This window comes from Periplaneta americana, chromosome 17 (genome assembly GCF_040183065.1).
Source record: "Periplaneta americana isolate PAMFEO1 chromosome 17, P.americana_PAMFEO1_priV1, whole genome shotgun sequence".
Taxonomy (NCBI): Eukaryota; Metazoa; Arthropoda; class Insecta; order Blattodea; family Blattidae; genus Periplaneta; species Periplaneta americana.
This window is the reverse complement of record NC_091133.1, coordinates 33687817-33706233: the sequence shown is the minus strand read 5'-3', so window position 1 is coordinate 33706233 and position 18417 is coordinate 33687817. Positions and strand designations below refer to the sequence as shown.

The 18417-nt window shown below is 36.4% G+C and overlaps 1 protein-coding gene across 14 annotated transcripts in view; it reads left to right on the top strand.

The window, feature by feature from the left end:
- LOC138692556 (uncharacterized) overlaps nt 1-18417 on the top strand; it is an 84626-nt gene that overhangs the window by 54254 nt on the left and 11955 nt on the right. For 6 of the 14 annotated variants that reach the window (XM_069815522.1, XM_069815523.1, XM_069815524.1 and 3 more), the window contains 2 exons: nt 8180-9343; nt 10020-10160. In XM_069815522.1, coding sequence (XP_069671623.1) covers nt 8180-9343; nt 10020-10160 — 1305 coding nt within the window. Of the gene's footprint in view, nt 1-8179; nt 9344-10019; nt 10419-10830; nt 10888-13803; nt 13896-18417 lie in introns of those variants that run through there. The other 8 variants (XR_011330076.1, XM_069815527.1, XR_011330080.1 and 5 more) reach the window with 8 other exon arrangements.

Here is an 18417-nt window from a genome sequence, read left to right as displayed (position 1 = left end):
TCAGGTGAATATTGTTTTTTCACCTATTTAAATTGCTCTCATTGAAGTTAAAAAAAAATTGGTGCCTGAAACACTATTAACCCCACTTGTGGGCAAGAAAACTGTCGCTGTTGATTTTTTCAAGAATTGGATGTGCCTGGTACAGTAGTAGTTCATACGTAATGTGTAGTTGCAGTGGCAGTTGAAAGTTATGAATTTTTTCACGCTATCAGTAATGTTAAGTACCATTTAAGATGAAATATGCAACTCACATTTCAACAAAACACCACAAATTCATGATGTGCTGGGTATAGTTTCTTGCAGTGGCCAAGCACAACTAGTACCATGTTAGAAACCTATGTGAAACCCATGAAAGCTCCTATTTCTATGTTCAGATCATCAGGAGTACGAAGATTTTTCTCTAAAACCTTTTCTTCAAATTACCCCATAAATAAAAGTTATAGTTCGTTAATTGAGCAATCTTGAGCCTCTGCACTTATCTCTATATCTTCAGACACTTCACACAAAGCTGATGTAGAAATATATGCTGTTTGGGCTGCTGTTACATATTGTTGAAAAATTCTGTAAGGATTTTCTTCCTCCATTAATACCTCAGAAATGATAGCAAGGTGTTTGTGTCGTACAGCATTGAAGGTACTTCATAAACTATATGACCAATGATTTGCCTAGCTACACACCACACCTCAGTTTTAATACTATGAAGTGGCACTTGCAGGGTAGCATGTAGATTATGTTCACCTCCAAGATGTACAAAATTTGTGTTTGGGCATAATCAGTGGCGGCTCGTGATGAAATATTGTGTGCACAATTTTGTGTTCCAAAACCGAAGGTAACTTCAAATCATAGGTTAAAATTAATATGTTTAATATAAATATCTTGATCCTAATGCTCGTTATCGAAAAAAAGACCATATATAAGTTCAAAATGTATAGTAGTAGTAGTAGTAGTCGTGGTGGTGGTGGTGGTGGTGGCGGCGGGGGCGGGGGCGGGGGCGGGGGCGGGGGCGGTGGCGGTGGCGGTGGTGCCCCAATTATTTTATTTTAGTTTTCTCACTACATTTGTCTTGTAGGATGTCATTATATGATGATAGCTACCTAAAGCACTCTGAAGTATAGTAATTCACAAACTACATTTCAGTAGCAGCATTGTACACACACCAATACAAAATAAAAGCTCTGACAGTGAGAGATACTGACACCTATAGACTAAAATATAGACTATTTACCACCTCGAGAATGCATCGACGCACCTGACATCTGCAGGGTAGATTCAATGTTCACTTAATGCCTTGTGCTCTTGACAAGTCATAAGCTGCCAGCTACAGACAGTTTTGTTCCGCACATGCATACGTGTCAAGTCATGTAACCTCCTTGAAAAAAGCAAGACTTTCATGTAAACCTACGTTGCCAAATTTTATACAAGAAGTCTAAGAAAGTGCAGGAAATTTAAACTACTTGATTCATATGTTATACATTCCCAGTACATCAACACGACATTAAATAATAAAATCAGCTGTGCATTAATGGAAACAAGGTGTTTATGTGCTCTTGTGCTCTTATTGATGCACCGCCGCTGGGTGTAATCATGTAAATAAAATTAAGACTTTATCAGTCATGAACATTAGCTGGAGGCGTAACTTGCCATCATGAAGTGCAAGAACCATTTAAAAATTAATATGTGCTCCATAGTCAGTGGACGAAGTTCTGAAATGATTTGAATTCTATAGGGATGAAATTTGATAAGTTTAGCAGTCCTGCTGGCTGATGTTTTAGAAATTCTCATCTTCCTTGTAACTCGTTTTAATAATTTTTGTAGACTATTTTCTAAGTATTGTTGAATATTGTCGAGCTTTTCATTCATGAGAACTCCTAGTATAATTCTCTTCCTATTACATAAGGAACTTGTGGTACACTACTTGCTTACAAGTTTCAATACACACGATATTGTGGAGATGTCAGCTGCTGGGTGCCTAATAATTACAAATTCCTCATTTATTTTACGCAACTTTCTTTTCTTAGGTACACCTCCACTAAAAACACCTTCTGTTCTTCTGTATTCAGGCATGGCTTAACAGTATCTATTAAGAATGGGACATAAGATTCGAGATTTGCAAACTTGAATCTTCGTGCTTTTTTCGCCATTCATATCTTTTGAAAAAACTGTTAAAACTTTCGAATTATTTGTTTTAACTCCATTGATATCCAACAGAAGCATTTACTAGCAAAAAACCAGCGATTGTTGTAATTTTGGTTCTACAATGAGTGGCAGAGATGTTGAGCAGCTTGAATATTTTCTAATCTGGGCCAAAAGTCTGGTTCATACCATGAAGAGAGAGTTGTTTCTCTTTTCTGTTTTAATATTACATATCTATGCTTCTCGTGAAAAACAACTGAATAGGCTACAGTGGACTATGGTGGACTTTGTTGTTAGCAAAAAGCTGGATACATTAAGAATTACATATCTATACTGAGGAGACATTGAAACATTGGAGGGGGGAGGTTACTATATTTAAAATACGTATATAAATATACAGACGTAAAATGCAATAGTTTTCTTTTTTTATAGAAAAATAAACCTGAAATATGCAGAAGAACTGGAAGCATTCTGCCATGTTATGAAAACAGCTAATGCTTGAAGGCAAGCAAAATGGTCGAGTAGTTTAAAGCGTATGTGTCTAGAGTACGGGATCAATGGTTCGAATTCCGGCACAATTGTTTTATATTTTTATACATGTAAAAAATATACATTCTTTTCATAGGACATCATTTTAATTCGAGTTTCTAAATGTTATAGCCTATTATTATTTGCAGCATTTATCTTTCCACTATACAGTACTTCACTTTAATTCTATTCGTCAATTAACTCATGCCAAAGACGTTGTAATAATCAATCATATTATACTGTAATCATGTGAATTCGGTAAATTAACCATACAGTAGTTGCTGTAAGTTACTGTCACCTAGTAGTCTCTGTGGACTGACACTCTGCAAGCAAATAAAAAGGATTACATTTATTTACAATTATGAGGAAGTTATGGACAAACATTTTTTTTTAGAAAATATATATCTTCAAAAAAATGATGTGCAAAAATCATCCACTCATCAGTCATTATGTGGACAATAAGGGACAAGACGCTCTGTATGTTATTGCTCGCACTCATGTAGCCTAAACATTTTTTCATGCATCTCGAATTTCGTCTTTGTTGTAGCAATATCTGGGAGAGATAATATAAATATGTACATAATATATAATATATATATATAGAGAGAGAGAGAGAGAGAGAGAGAGAGAGAGAGAGAGTGTGTGTGTGCGTGCGTGCGTGTGTGTGTGTGTGTTTTTTTTTTTGCGTGATTCGGGTTCCGCATACTGCAGATAGATGGCAGGACTGTGACCTATTTTCAAGCTGCACACCACATTGGCAGGCCAAGTTATGCATGATGTGTATCTGTGAAGAGTTATGTCATGTACTAGGGTGAGTATATGTGTAAATGTTCGTGTAATTGTAGTGTAGGGAATGGGTGGTGGTGATGATGATGATGAAGGGAGAAGTGGAATCCCAGTGCCGGCATGTAGTCTATTCCTGTCGAATAGCACCAAGCCAGGCTTAATGTCTCCATCCGATGGACGAATCAATATCAACAGTGATATAAGCCTTCTCTTTATATGCACTTCGGAGAGATTTGGGATTTAGCCTAGGCATATTGGTGCACAATCTAGTAATAGGAGTTATGCACCACCATTTCTCCTAGTCCCAAGGTAGAAATTTTACATGAAATTTTAGCGCGGGCTAATAGTAACGATAGTAACTGCTGCAATTTCAACTGTCGTTACAGGTCACTGCAGACTCTCTTCAACCAAAAATAAATGCGAGTTCAGAGCTTAAAATTTATGTCAATAATAAGAGGTCGATTGTTGAAAGCTATGAAAATTGGTAAGAAAGTGGGATGACAAGTATGCGGGAAAACTGTATTAATAATTCTCAGTGGAGCGACAGTCTGTGCATGACCACTTGAAGGTTATACTTCAAAGAAACAGTCGTTAAATAAATTAAAATATTTTATGTCACATATTTTGTGATGGCCTAAAAGTAAATATACATTATCTTCTATTACTTCCAATGCATATAGTTCATCTCGTCTTGCCGCTCATTTGTGTAGAGGGTAGCACATTGCAATTGCCCATAACATCACCCCCCCTTATAGTATTCAGGGACAAATACTGTAATTATCTGATTTAAGCATTCTTTACAATGGCAGAAATGTACGTTTGTGAGGGGATAATTGCCCTCTGTGAGAAAAGAGTTAGCACTTCAGAAGCTAGTCGAAGGTATAGAATTCCTGAATCCACAGCTAGGAGATGGGTTAGACCAGTGGTCGTCAGTACTTGCTGAAATGTGCAACGGGTAAGCGGTGCCGTCCCTTGTGCACCGTCATGCAGCAGGAAGAGATAGAGAGCATACCCTCTAGCAGCTACGAGTGCACCATGGTGCACTGCGTTTTCAGCGGGTAAGAGATGCTAGCCCCAGGGTGCTCTGTGCTGACGACCCCTGAGTTAGACATTATGTGTTCATGGAGAAATTGTGAAACGTTCAAATCCTGGCAGACCACATGCTTATTCAAGAAGATAAGATGCATGTCTTATACATAGCTGTTCGAAATTACCCTTCTAGAACCGCATGGGAACTAAGGGCAGCATCTGGTTCTCCACTCTCTACAAAGGCTGTAAAGAGGCAATTAAAAAGCCGTGGAATCAGGGCTTTTCGTGCATTGAGTAAAGAACCAATTACTGAAGAACAAGCTGTGGATCGTTTAGTATTTGTGAGTGATCGGGAAACTTCAGTTGGAGAAGTTATTTTTTCAAAGTCATAGTCTCGGCCAGGAGCAACGGTTCTGTTCTTGTATATTGCAGAGTTGGCAACGATATGATTCTCGCTTTGTGGCTACTCTTGCCAGGAGTGGTCATGTGAGTGTTGCATGTTGGGGCTGGATGGCATATACAGAACCAGGAATTTTAGAACACATCAACGGCAGTCTTGATGTGGTGAGTTACGAACCAACTGCGTATGAGAACAGTGATAAGGCATGGATGACCTCTGAATTATTTTTTAAACAGTTACATGCCCTTGATGCAAAAATGGGGGCACACAATAGGAAGATTCTGCTTATTATTGATCAGTGCCCTGCCCATCCTCAAACTTTGCACCTAAGAAATATTCAGTTGGAATTTTTGCCAGCCAATTGTACAAGCAAATTGCAGCCTTTGGTTTTAGGCATTATTCATGCTTTCAAGGCAAATTACAGGAAGAGTCTGGTGCAGAAGACTTTAACCTACAAGGATGCAAAAGACATTAAGGTCTCATTGTTAGATGCCCTCCATTTTATAGCAAAGGCACTGAGGAATGTGAAGCAGTCGAGCATTATCAACAGCTTCCAAAAAGCTGCATCTTTTCAGGAATTACTGAAGAAGAAGTGATTGTAGAAGAAGAGAAAGCAGGCCTACTTGAAAATGCAGACTGGAGAAGTCCTCAGCTAGATGCAACATTTTCGGATTCCATATCTGTTGATGATGATGTCTTGACTACAGAAGAACAGTCGTTGGAAGAAATAGTTGACCATTTTCAAACTGACAGTGTGAATTGTGGTAGCAGTGTTGACAGTGATGCTGCTGCTGCTGATGTTGATAATTGTGATGTTATTCCCACAAGTGCAGAGGGAGTTGCAGCTTTTGGAACACTGCGGAAATATCTTTCTGCTGCTGTTGGTGATGACACTATTTTTTATAATCTGTATGAACTCGAAAAACAAATAGTCATTGCAAAACAAAGATAAAAAATGAACCAAAATATCAGACTTCTTCACAAGAAAAAACCAGTAAAAAAGTGTAAATTCATTCAGTGGGTGAGTTTGTATCAAATAAATAAATAAATAAATTCCTGTAGTTTTGTAACCACTAAACTGTTTCCCCTCAATTTACACTCTCCCTCATATTGCACCATTTTTTGCTGATCCCCTGAAAAATGTAAAAGAAGGGTTCTGCTATATAGTACATCTGAGTTTACAATAATACACATTTTCCGTAGAAGTACAATACTGATGTGTTTTAATACCGAAAGGTCCATTTGAGCTGTAGGAGCAATGGTGCTTGCTAACATGTGACATGCTTGCAAGCTATTTTGTAGTTTAAAATGACACTGTGGCTTTATGATCATGTTGATAACTGTCCGATAAGCAGGTAATAATTTATTAATATTTTGTGTAATAGTTGTCTGTATGCTTATCAAGTACAATATAGTTATTAAATACTATACTACATTTAATGTACTATAGTACATTAACGTTTTTGGCAATATTTGCCATCTTCAGATGTACAACAATAACACATAAATGTGAACAACGTAATTCATAGTTGGTTAGGAATCAATAAACAATAGATAAATTATACAAGAATAAAATATAGTTAAAATTTAAATGTTCATTGGTTAAAATTAACCATTAACCATTAACATTTAAATTTTAACTATATTTTATACTTGTATAATTTATCTATTGTTATTGTTTCCTAACCAACTATGAATTACGTTGTTCACATTTATGTGTTTTGTTGTAGATCTGAAGATGGCAAATTTTGCCGAAAATGTTAATCTTTTAAATGTACTATAGTATTTAATAACTATATTGTACTTGATAAGCATACAGACGGCTATTACACAAAATATTAATGAACTTTGTCTTTAACCAAATTGATACTTATGCCTAGACTAGGGGAGGTCTTCAATTATTTTTCCTTGGAATCCAGACTGATGGTAATATCGCAATAAAAGAGGTTTTGGAATCCAAACAATTGGTTGAGTAAGACAAGTGCTGGTCTTATAGTGATTGGTTACTCCGTATAATTTTATAGAAGTATAGGTATAGAATAATTACAGAAAAAAGTAGCAATGGGATATGTTAGCATGAATTAGCATTGCATATCCATGCATTTTTGATGTGATAACTTCTTATAATGTGGTCTGTCAGTATATGTGTAGGCTAGAAAAGTTGGTGTAACAAAATTCGGTAGGAGTTTGAACCATTCGTATGATAGGACGTTCCTGATGGATTTCATTAATTTAGATATCAACGTGAAGGGCATAACTCCACACTATGCAACTTAGTGTGCCGTGTGGAAGAGGTGTCGCGCATGGGTGGGGGAAGGGATGAATTGCTGGAGTACAATTTTGGGTGCACAGTCAACTTCGAGAGGCACTGTGATTAGATTACACACATTGTCCAATTTAGATGCAATAAATAATGACATTCATTTACTAAAGTAAACATATTTTGTCAGACGAATAGTGATATTTACTCAGAAGTTTTGCTCTGGATTTTGTGTGTGTGTGTAAACAAATTTTAGTGGAAAGTAATGTAACATCACTATTTTGAGACTAGCTATTTGACGTTATCACGTCAAAAGGCCCATGACCATGTCAGTGACACAACCTAGTCATGTTTTTTTGCATTTCAACCAGTGGAGTACACAGAAACAAATTTTTAGGTCAGTGACATTTTAAATTCAATGATAATATGCATGTCTGATATGGTTAAACACAGTCCCGCATGTGTTCATGAATTAGTCTGGATCTGAAACTGTTCTTCACAAAATTCATGTTGGAAAACATACTTTTACACACATGTCGATGACTAAAACACTGTCAGCACATATTTTGAAAATTTGTGCAAGTTATGTATACCGGTGAATCACTATCAAGAGAGAGCTAAAGCATTCATTAAAATAAATCATAACATAACATTGAGCACATATTGTTTTAGGATTCAGGGAACATATAAGTTGTACATTACTCTCTGAAATATTTGTACTGTTTTTAATTATTATTGTAATTGTTTTCCTTTCTTTTTTTACCCTTGACATCGTATAAACCTGGAGTCTGAGAAAAAGGCTTTGAGATCTGGATCCGGACTGGAGGCCCCCTAGTCTAGACCATTTCATCACTGGGAATGACTTTGAAACAGAATATTTCAGCTAAATGGATAACTGATGCATTCGGCATGAATGAATGGAGAGTATTAGCTCTGCACAGTTTTTATCTTGTATTTTTTGTAAAACAAAAATAGACAAACATTTGTTTGTAATTAAAAGGTATTATTATTTAAAAATTTTTATTTCTATGTTTCGTTTTTAGACGAAACCAGTGGAACATCCGAAGATAATTCCTGTGAGAAAGGTACTTCATCAAGTAAGGAGAATGAAAATTTGGAAGCCAAAATTCAGGAGCAAAGTGAACATTGCTCTATTGAATGCAGGGGAACTGAAGACAAGAAAGGAAGTCGAGCAGTAGTGAATGAAAAGCATAATTCAAGTAATATCCAAGTACCAAGTGAGCATCCATTACCTCGTGCAGAATTAAAATTAGAAGAAAAAAGTAAAAATAACAAAATAAATGAGACCTTCACTGCATTGTTTGATGACGATGATGATGAATGTATGGTTCAGTGTAGTCAGGAAGTAGAAAACAAATTGAATAGTAACGTACCTGTTAGTGATAACTGTGATAACGATTTTCCATCTGTTGACAGAAATGAACTTTCATCTGTAGGATACAAAAATAAAAATATAAAGCTTGAAAATTCTACTAAAAGTAGTCAGAGTCATATCACTGGACCATCAAAAAGTCCAAAATCAAGAATTAAGTGTTATGTAAGAAATAAATCAGGACAATTAAGCAATTGTAGAACTAACGACTGCCCTTGCTCAAAAACTAGTACACATACATGCTATAATGACATAAATTCTGATTTAGCAAAAACTAGTTTTAAATCGGCCATAACCAGTGAAGTGTTTGATGATTCTTTTGATGCTGTGATACAGAACTTCACGGAAGAAGACATTATAATGCTGAGTCAAGGTGTTGCTCTTGAAAAGGAAGAAAGAAATAATCTTAATTCAGATAGGAAACCACAAAACTTCCAACTTTCAGAGATTGCTCCCAAAATGAACCTGAAGAAAGAACCTGTGATAAACTCTTCTTTACCAAAGACATCTAATGTCTGTAAATTGCCAACTAACAGTACATTGCATCACATTAGCAGTAACAAGCAAGTTAATGTTGGTACAAATTTGAATAGACTGTGTGCATCCAGTAATAGTAAAGTGCAGTTGCAAGTGAAAGCTCCAACATCAGTGAATAGTACAAGGCTGTCGAATGAGCCTAAGAGTATTGAGTCTGTGCAGTTCAGTAGTCGAGATCGAACAGTTGTGAACAGTGTACCATCAATTACAAGACGTGGTCAAAATAATACAGCCACAAGGACAGGAAACAGTGCCAACATGTTGACTACACAGTCATGTAAGTGCAGTGGTTGAATAGCTTCTTTAAACATAAACAGAAAAACTGCTTCATCCTAAATTTTTATTGTCTTTCATCCTTTTCGTTCTTTGTTTCTTCTCTTATTTTTTTATTTGTTTTTACTCTATTTACTTATTTCTTTTTTACTTTCTCTTTATTGCTGTTTCTTTTTTAATTTTTCCTTTTGTTTCACCTTATTTTTATTTTTCACGTTTTTTCGTTTCTTTCTGGTCTTTGTTATTGTTTACAATTTCTTTTCTTCATTTCCGTTTGCTTTTCTAACTTCTTTTTACTTTCTTCTTTCTCGTGTTTTCGTTTTCTTTATTTTTATAATTTTTTCCTATGTATGATATATCTCTATAAGACTTTTTCATGTTATTCATTATGGTACGATTTTTTTTTTTTTGCACAAGGAAGATAGAATCCATTTTTTGTTTTGTTACTGAAAGCTATTTTACATGATTATAAATTGTTTTGTATTAATGTTTTTGCATTGTTGTTAAATGTTACTCGTATTTAAAATTTATAAAATTCCTAATTTTTGGTAACCAATTCAATGATGTATAAAATAAGAATTATTCACGATTATATTTACATCTGAAATGAAATGGTTATGATAATAGGAAAGTAAATATTTCTGTCAAAATATTTATCTAAATTGTAATTAATTTTTCAGTTAATGCCACCTTGCAATCATCTCCACAGAAGTGTACTCCAGAGGAGATCCAGAAAAAGAGATTGGAAGCGAAGATGAAATTAGAAAAAAAGAAGCTGGCAATGTTATTTCAAAAGAATAAACAGCAACATCGTTTAAAGGGTCCATGAACAGATAAGATGTTAAATATAGAGTTATAGTTGGAATATAGCCCAGATATGTGCCTTTTATTTTTGTTGCAATAATTTAATTGGGCTTGAAATATTCAATCAAAGCAGACCCAAATTCAATTCATAATATTTTTCTTGGCATACAATGATTAGTGCCTCTTGGCGTACAATGAATCGTGCTTCAGAAGTCTCAAATGAGTAAAATCGTCATGTTCGACGATTTCACAAGAATATTGACCAAAAATGAAAGGTAATTTTCATTTGTTGTATATTATAAAATATACATTTATCAGCCTGATTTTGGATTACTGATACTCCCAGAATAATAAAGTTGAATGAATTACTATTAGTAATATTGCTTTAGTGTGCGATGCTTGTGTTTATGGTTAGCAGTTCAGTAGACTTTGGTTCATTTCCTCTAACAGGACTTCATTTTCTTCACACATTAACAAAATGTGTCCGTACTAAAATCTTGTAATGTCTGAAATGGTGGCATGTATTGTGCTGACTATGATTGGTAAATCACACTGTTTGTCAATGTGTCATTCTTTTGTAGTTAGCTCCAGCCATTTCTCTTTCAGAATATTAAATGCGTGGTACCAATGTAGCTGCTTTTTATGCAATTGTTTTGAAGGTTATCCTAAACTTAAAACTCTTTTCAGCAAAGAATGAACTCAGGCCCTTCCGTGTATAGCCAGCTACTCTAGGAGGTGAACTAAGTATGATCACTTTATCTTAATAATCTTTTAAATGATGTTTTAAGTATCATGTGCACTATCCTTTGTGCTTTACATTCGGTGCTCTTTTGCTATATTGTGAGAGAAGTTTACAGTTAGGTTTAATATTCTTTTAGTTCTTTCTCATTATATGAATTATTGAATAGAATGATATAAAATTGTGATTGGGGAATTTTGAGATTTGTTAATGGAAATGATCCGATTTGCCAGTAGTCTGACCATTGTGTGTCATGTGTGTGCATATACTACTGACTTTTCTCTTAAACTGTTGGATAGGTTTTGTTCGTATATGTTGTCTACAAGTGAATATATGCAGAAATATATGCATTAAACAGTGGTATTCAATCTTTTTTGCTAGTTTACCCCCCAAAATACAACTTTTTACTTTTGTACCCACAAACTGAATTATAATTATATTATATAAGAAATAGCAGAAGAGTATGATTGATGTTGTATGCAAATTAATTATTATTATTATTATTATTATTATTATTATTATTATTATTATTATTGTTATTATTATTATTATTATTCAGGGTGATTTACGAGGATTTACCGTCACTTATAGAGCTTATTTCTGAAGACATTTTGAGCAAAAAGTGTCATATAAACATGGGTCCTATTCTCAATATTTACAGTTACGCTTCGTTATTGGAACGCATTGCTCTCAACAATGCTTGACCTTGACCATCGTGCAGCCAGTGCTAGCACGTGACAATGTCGTGTCTGCAGCTGTATCACTAACGGGATTCGTGCTCAATCAGTCAGATTGTTGCATTTAGTTGCGAATGTTGTGTTTCAATGCTGCATACATTTTCTGCAAAGGAATATTCCGATATGGTGTTTATTTTGGGAGTGTGTGAAGGTAATTCTAATGCTGCTTCAGCTGAATATCACAGACGGTACTCTAACTGCAAGATTCCTAATCCTAGAACAGTTCTAAGAACTTTCAGCACTTTATGGGAAATAGGTTCACTTTCGAGTGTTACAATTCACAGCGAGTGTAATGTTTAAGATCACGTAGTTGAAGAAGATAATATTGTCGATGTTGTCCAGTGCAGTCCATGTGCAAGTACGCTGTCTAACCAGACAACTCGGAGTTACACAATCGGTGGAGTGGAGGACACTTAATGCAAACAGATTGTATCCTTAACCACCTCCAACAAGTACAATATCTACAACCAGGAGATTCTGGCCATCGATTGGTGTTCTGCAATTGGTTGAGTGAAAATCGGTTATTGTACTGCTACATTTTGTTTAGCGACAGGGCACAGTTCACGTGGGACGGCACAAACAATACATGCAATTCACATGTTTGGGCAGAAATTAATCCCCATCCTACAATGGAAACAAATTTTCAACACCATTTCAGCATCAATGTGTGGTGTGGTGTTCTTCACAATCAGCTGATCGGGCTGTTCATTTCTCCAGAACAACTGACTGGTGTGGTTTATCTGCAATTCTTACAAGAAGAACTGCTGCAGTTACTTGAGGCTGTGTTCTTTTGGCTGTGAGACGACGTATGATATTCCAGCATGACGGAGCATCTCCTCACCTCTACCGCTTAGTGGTGGAACACTTAAATGTACATTTCTGTGAGAGATGGGTATGACGAGGCAGTTTTCATCCCTAGCCTCCTAGATCATCAAATCTGTCACCATTGAACTATTGCATGTGGGGATGGGTGAAGGATCTTGTCTACCAAACGAAGTCACAAACACATGAGGAGCTACTTGCACGCATCATGGATGCCACTACAGAAATCAAAGATAGCCGTATGCAGTTACCTAGAGTTCACAAGTGTGCGGCCAAATGTATCGAAGTGAATGACGATATTTTTGAAAATGTGTTGTAAACTCTCTAAGACTGTGAATTAGAATACAAAATGGAACTGCAAAGAATCAAGTCGGTGGAAATGGTATGATTTGTAATAATTGTTATGACGAGTGCGTAAGAATAATGTAACTTTGTGGTTAAAAATTGAAAAAAATATCTGTACAAAGGAACTAAGGAGTTCACAGCACATTTTTAGCTTCAGAATACTTGCCAATTAAAGAAATGATACATCTGAATGGTTCATTCTCTATTTGTAATATTCTTTTATCCTTCAAGCTAAAGAAAAATGCATTTTACAAATAACTTCATATTAGTGTAACTCTGAAAATATTGAGAACCCAACATACGCCGAGAAAGCCTCAAGTCGTACAATAGGACCCATGTTTGTATGACTTTTTTGGTCAAAATGTCTTCAGAAATAAGCTCCGTAAGGAACAGTATATCCTCGTGAATCACTCTGTATATATATTACTTATTGATGAAATAATAATAATAATAATAATAATAATAATAATTATGAATTGTGTAAAATATTACTGAAGCAAGGAACACAAGAGTTGATATTGTAAAAGAAAATATGTAAACTGCAATAGTTATTATCAAGAAGTATAATAAAAGAATTAATATGTCAGCATTTTTACATACGTATATCTTCAGTGGGATGCATGCCCCTTGAGACAACCTCACCTACTCCTGCAGGTACGCATACCATAGATTGAATACCACTGCACCAAATAATAGAATGTTTAGTTGAAAAACTGTGCTTGCAAGACCACAAGACAACTTGCTACTCGCAAAAGACAAATGATGTCTGTCCCATTCATTGTATTCCATTAAATTTTCTTTGTTCACGTCTGTAACCTGCTTCTTTCCCAGAACTTTCTTGGATGACAATAATTTCTTCTCTTAGGTGGGACATCACTTATACATTTTAAGAAGTTTCCTTACATTTTTCATTCTTGAATTGTGCCCCAAACCATTTCAAGCTTCTTATTGCAATGTGTCCTGTTAATATTCTACTCAATTTTCATTCTGTTACTGATTTCTTCATTTATAATCCAGGCTAGTTTGGAGACACTGGCGTCTAGAGCAGAGCTTTCCAAACTGGGTGTCGCCTGAAGGATTATGGGGTGTTGTGAACTGTCTGGTATATTTAATTATTTTGAGCTATTAACTCATGATAACTGAAATGAAGTAAGAAAATCGCTGATCACCCCTTGCTTACCTAGCTGCCTTGTAGATACATGTCCTTGACAGATGCATAGATGTGTGTATAGATGTAGTATACAAGTATAATTCTAGTCTGCAAGGTAAGGATGAGAATACGAGGCCTGTCTAAAAAGTATCCGACCTTTAGCTAGAAAAAATATTTCAAATACCTGACGGGGTTGGGACCCTAATCCCCTTCAAAGTAGGCCCCTTGTGCTTGCACACACTTAGCCCACCGATCCTTCCACTGCTGGAAACACCTCTGGAAGTCTTCTTTTGGAATGGTGTTCAGCTCCGTCGTCGTGTTCCGCATTATCTCTTCTCTACTCCCAAAACGGGATCCTTTCAGTGGTGTCTTCAATTTTGGAAACAACCAGAAGTCGCAAGGAGCCAGGTCTGGAGAGTAGGGAGGTTGGTGAACGGTTGTAATTCCATGTTTGGCCAAGAAAGTGTGGATCAATTGGGATGAATGTGCGGGAGCGTTGTCGTGATGCACGTGCCAGTTGTTCGCCGTCCACATGTCTGGTCTTTTGCGCCGAACTGCATCACGGAGTCGCCGGAGAACATCGTGATAGTACTCCTTTGTCACCGTTTGCCCTTCCGGTGCGTATTCGTGATGCACAATTCCACAGACATCAAAGAAAACAGTCAGCATCACCTTGATTTTGCTTCACACCTGCCGCGCTTTCTTCGGCCTTGGAGACTTGGGATGCTTCCATTGCGACGACTGTTTTTTTGTTTCTGAGTCGTACCCGTACACCCATGACTCATCTCCAGTTATCATGGTGTCCAGAAACCCAGGATCAGTGTTGGCGGTGTCCAGAAGGTCCTGTGCAACGTCACGACGGAGGTCTTTTTGTTCCGGGGACAACAACTTGGGCACGAATTTCGCAGCCACTCGGTTCATGTTCAAATCATCACGCAAAATTGCATGTGCAGAATCTTTACTCACTCCAACCTCTTCGGCAATCTCCCGCATGGTCAAACGACGACCTGCCGTCACCAAATTTCGCACCCTCTCAACAACAGCTGCACTCCGAGCAGTTTGGGGCCTGCCACAACGCTGCTCACTCTCCGCTGATGTGCGGCCATCTCTGAATTGGTTGAACCACTCCTTAATTTGTGTTACACCCATCGCATCTTCCTCAAACACCTGCTGAATCTTACGAATTGTTTGACTTTGAGAATCACCAAGCTTTTGACAAAATTTGATGCAGTATCTTTGCTCAATTCGTTCAGTCATCTTGCGAGAAAACTAAATCCGACAAACATTTAGAACAGCACCTTACTTGGCGACCACCAGCCAGTGACTGGCACAAGCGAATGCGGTGAAAAAATTCAAGCATGCGCATTACGGTTCCTCCTTCCACTATGCACAGTGGCGCTGCCTTAGAACCACTAGTGTGCGCGGGAAAATTTAAGGTCGGATACATTTTAGACAGGCCTCGTATCTTAACTGCAACACACAAAATATCTGCCTTACTAGACAAGTTAGCAATTTGATCTTGGAAAGTGAAAGAGGGCAGCTACGAAATGTTCCCAAATACATCTCACTGTGATTCGAAGAACAAAATAAAAGGTTCAATTTATAACTGTCTAATATTACTCACTGATAAACTCGAAAGTTACTTCCCAGATCTGAACACAAAAGCTTATGACTGGATAAGAAATCCATTTTTGCTACCTGAAGTTAGTAGACTTTCCTTAGCAGAAGAAGAAGAAGAAGAATTGGCAGAGATTAAAAATGATAGGAGCTTGAAGTTGAAACACCAAAGAGATGATTTGAACAGATTCTGGATTTTACTTGAAGATTTTCCGCATCTTGCTGACTGGACTCTTGTGGTTTTGTTGCAGTTTTGAACCACATATTATTGCGAAGCAGGATTTTCTGTGATGACCAATATCGAAACAGTGAAACGTGGCAGTTTAAAATTGCTGGATGAAGAAATGCGAGTGAATTTATCCCATATTTGTCCAAACATAAAATACATTTGTAAGATTCGCCAAGCACATGTGAGCCATTGAAAAACTAAAACCAAGGGCGAAAATAAGTGTGATTCTTTTCTTCATCTTAGAACTCTATGGAAATGTTTCTTTCACCTCATATAATATGTTAACAATACTGAAAATATGTGTGTTAATTTTATTCATTTTATGAAGAATGTACAAGTAGCCTATCAATGCAAGTAAAATAGAATGGAAGGTAGCAGCATCAGACCCCTCAGCTCTGCTCGTAACATCATCTGCCATCAAGGCTGAGCCTTTAACATGCCTTGTACTATGGAAAGCAATGCACCGAAGATATTGACACTCATAAAAGGACCATTGTGATCCCAAACAATTTTGAATTATTGTGGGCTCTTTAGACATTGTTAAAACACTTATTTCTTTACAACGAGGATATGAAAATAATACAGAATGACTCTCTAAGAAGAATATTATGTTATTGTGCTCACATTACATAGTTGATGATTTTCTTAATTTTCTTTGCTGTTTTACAGCTGCTTGTAGATGATTTACTTTTCTGCCCTTGCTGGCGTTTGTTGAGAGCTTTCATGATGCTCAAGTTCTGGAGTTATCATTCAATAACAAATAGATCTATAGGCCTACTAGAAATCTTTTTGTTCAGTATATTAGGAAATGTTTGTGCTACGTTTTTGAACTTGTTTAATGTAGTCCCATGCTACTCCTCAAAACACTTTTCAAATTTGTAAACCACACGAAGCCAGTCAACTGAAGGGCGTGTATTTCTTTGTGAAACACACTGTAACCAATCGGATTTTCTTACTTTCTATAACAAGTGCACCTCTGCACATGTATGGACATTGTGCCACTGTCATACATCTATAACGCAGTGCATGAAGGTAAGCCACTAAAACAGAGATTGGCATCGTGGCTTACTTGAGAATTTGTGCCTCACCGACCTTCACAGAGCTTATCGCTCTGAGTGACATCTTCACAGTCCCTGTTACTCCCTCACGTAGCTCCTAGGCATGGGCAGGTTCTATATCAGTTTCATAAGCAATATCAGTGGTGGCATAATGGCATTATCAAAGCAGTGTGTACGCGTTAGAAAACGATTATTTCGTGAGAAATGGGATAAAGAGTTTTTTTGCTGTTTAGAAGGGAAGAACATACAATGTATGTTATGCTCGAAAATCCTATTAGGCATTAATAAATTTAATATACAACGACATTACTCCTTATGTCATAAAGAAGGTAAGACAATTAAATGTTATTTTTCGTACTATTCCGAAGAAAATGTATGATCTTAACATTTGCATAGTAACTAAATACGACATTATACCTTAAACACGCTGCATTAAAAAGTACGAGGAATTAAATGTTGTTTGTACGTATTACTCCCAAAAGAAATTTATAAAAAAAGAATACCAAATGTGCGTAGAAAACGAAATATGATTTTCTGAAATTATTTTAGGTTGAGAAAGTGCAAATCTATTAAGTATTCTTGAAAAATGCCAGAATATTCAAGAAAATAAACGTAGACAACGTGATGGAATATTATTGGCTAGTTACGCAATTTCTCACCTGTGATTTAAATCAATTCAACTATGGAGAAACAGCAAAGAGGTTTATGAGTAAAGCTGCCGAATTAATTTGCCAAATTGAATAAAAGTTTTCGAGTCTCTCACATTAACCAAGCGTTTTCCTAATAATTCACCACTGACCACCTACTGAATAAGTGAATAACTGTGAAGTTTGAGTTTTATAGTTTGAAACAGACTCTGAAGTCCGTCCCTCATTTCACTGAAGACTTCACCTCACACAACAGAAGTAATATAAAATGCTTCACAACAACAGCTTAGTTTAAGTGAGGACTTCGACTGCTACTGTTTTTTTTTTTTTTTACCTGATTGTCTTTAGAATTTACATTTGGAAGGGGAAAACTTTCGTTTCCTGGATGATAGGACATTGTGTCCCCAATGTGATTTGAAAGGGATCTACTGTTATCACGCCAGGAGAAGGCGGCTGAAGTACTTAGACGGGGTGGAGGGGAAACAGTCACGCATGCGCACCGCGCTGTTCACTGCAATATTCCTGTTTCACAAACATCTACTGCACGAGTCTATGAATCTTTGCGACTCTGTGAAAATAATAGTGGAGTTTTTACTGTAGTGTTTTATTAGCTTCAACAAGACAATTGTTTTCAGTATACTACAAATCTTGTATTGCTTTAGTTATCCTTTGCTTTTCGTGTTAATAATAATATAGTTAATAGAATTTATGTTATTGTATACTGTTATTTAGGTTTATAGCAGTTTTTTGTTTATTGTAAATATGTCGACAAAGAGGAAACAAGGATTGACAATCTATAGCGAAGAAAGGAATATTATTAGAAGTGCAAAATAATTCTGTGACGAAGAAAAAGAACAACAGTGCCTTTGCATTCCTCTTACGAAACCTATAGCAAAGGTAGAAAAGTACTCTAATCTATCCACAAGAACA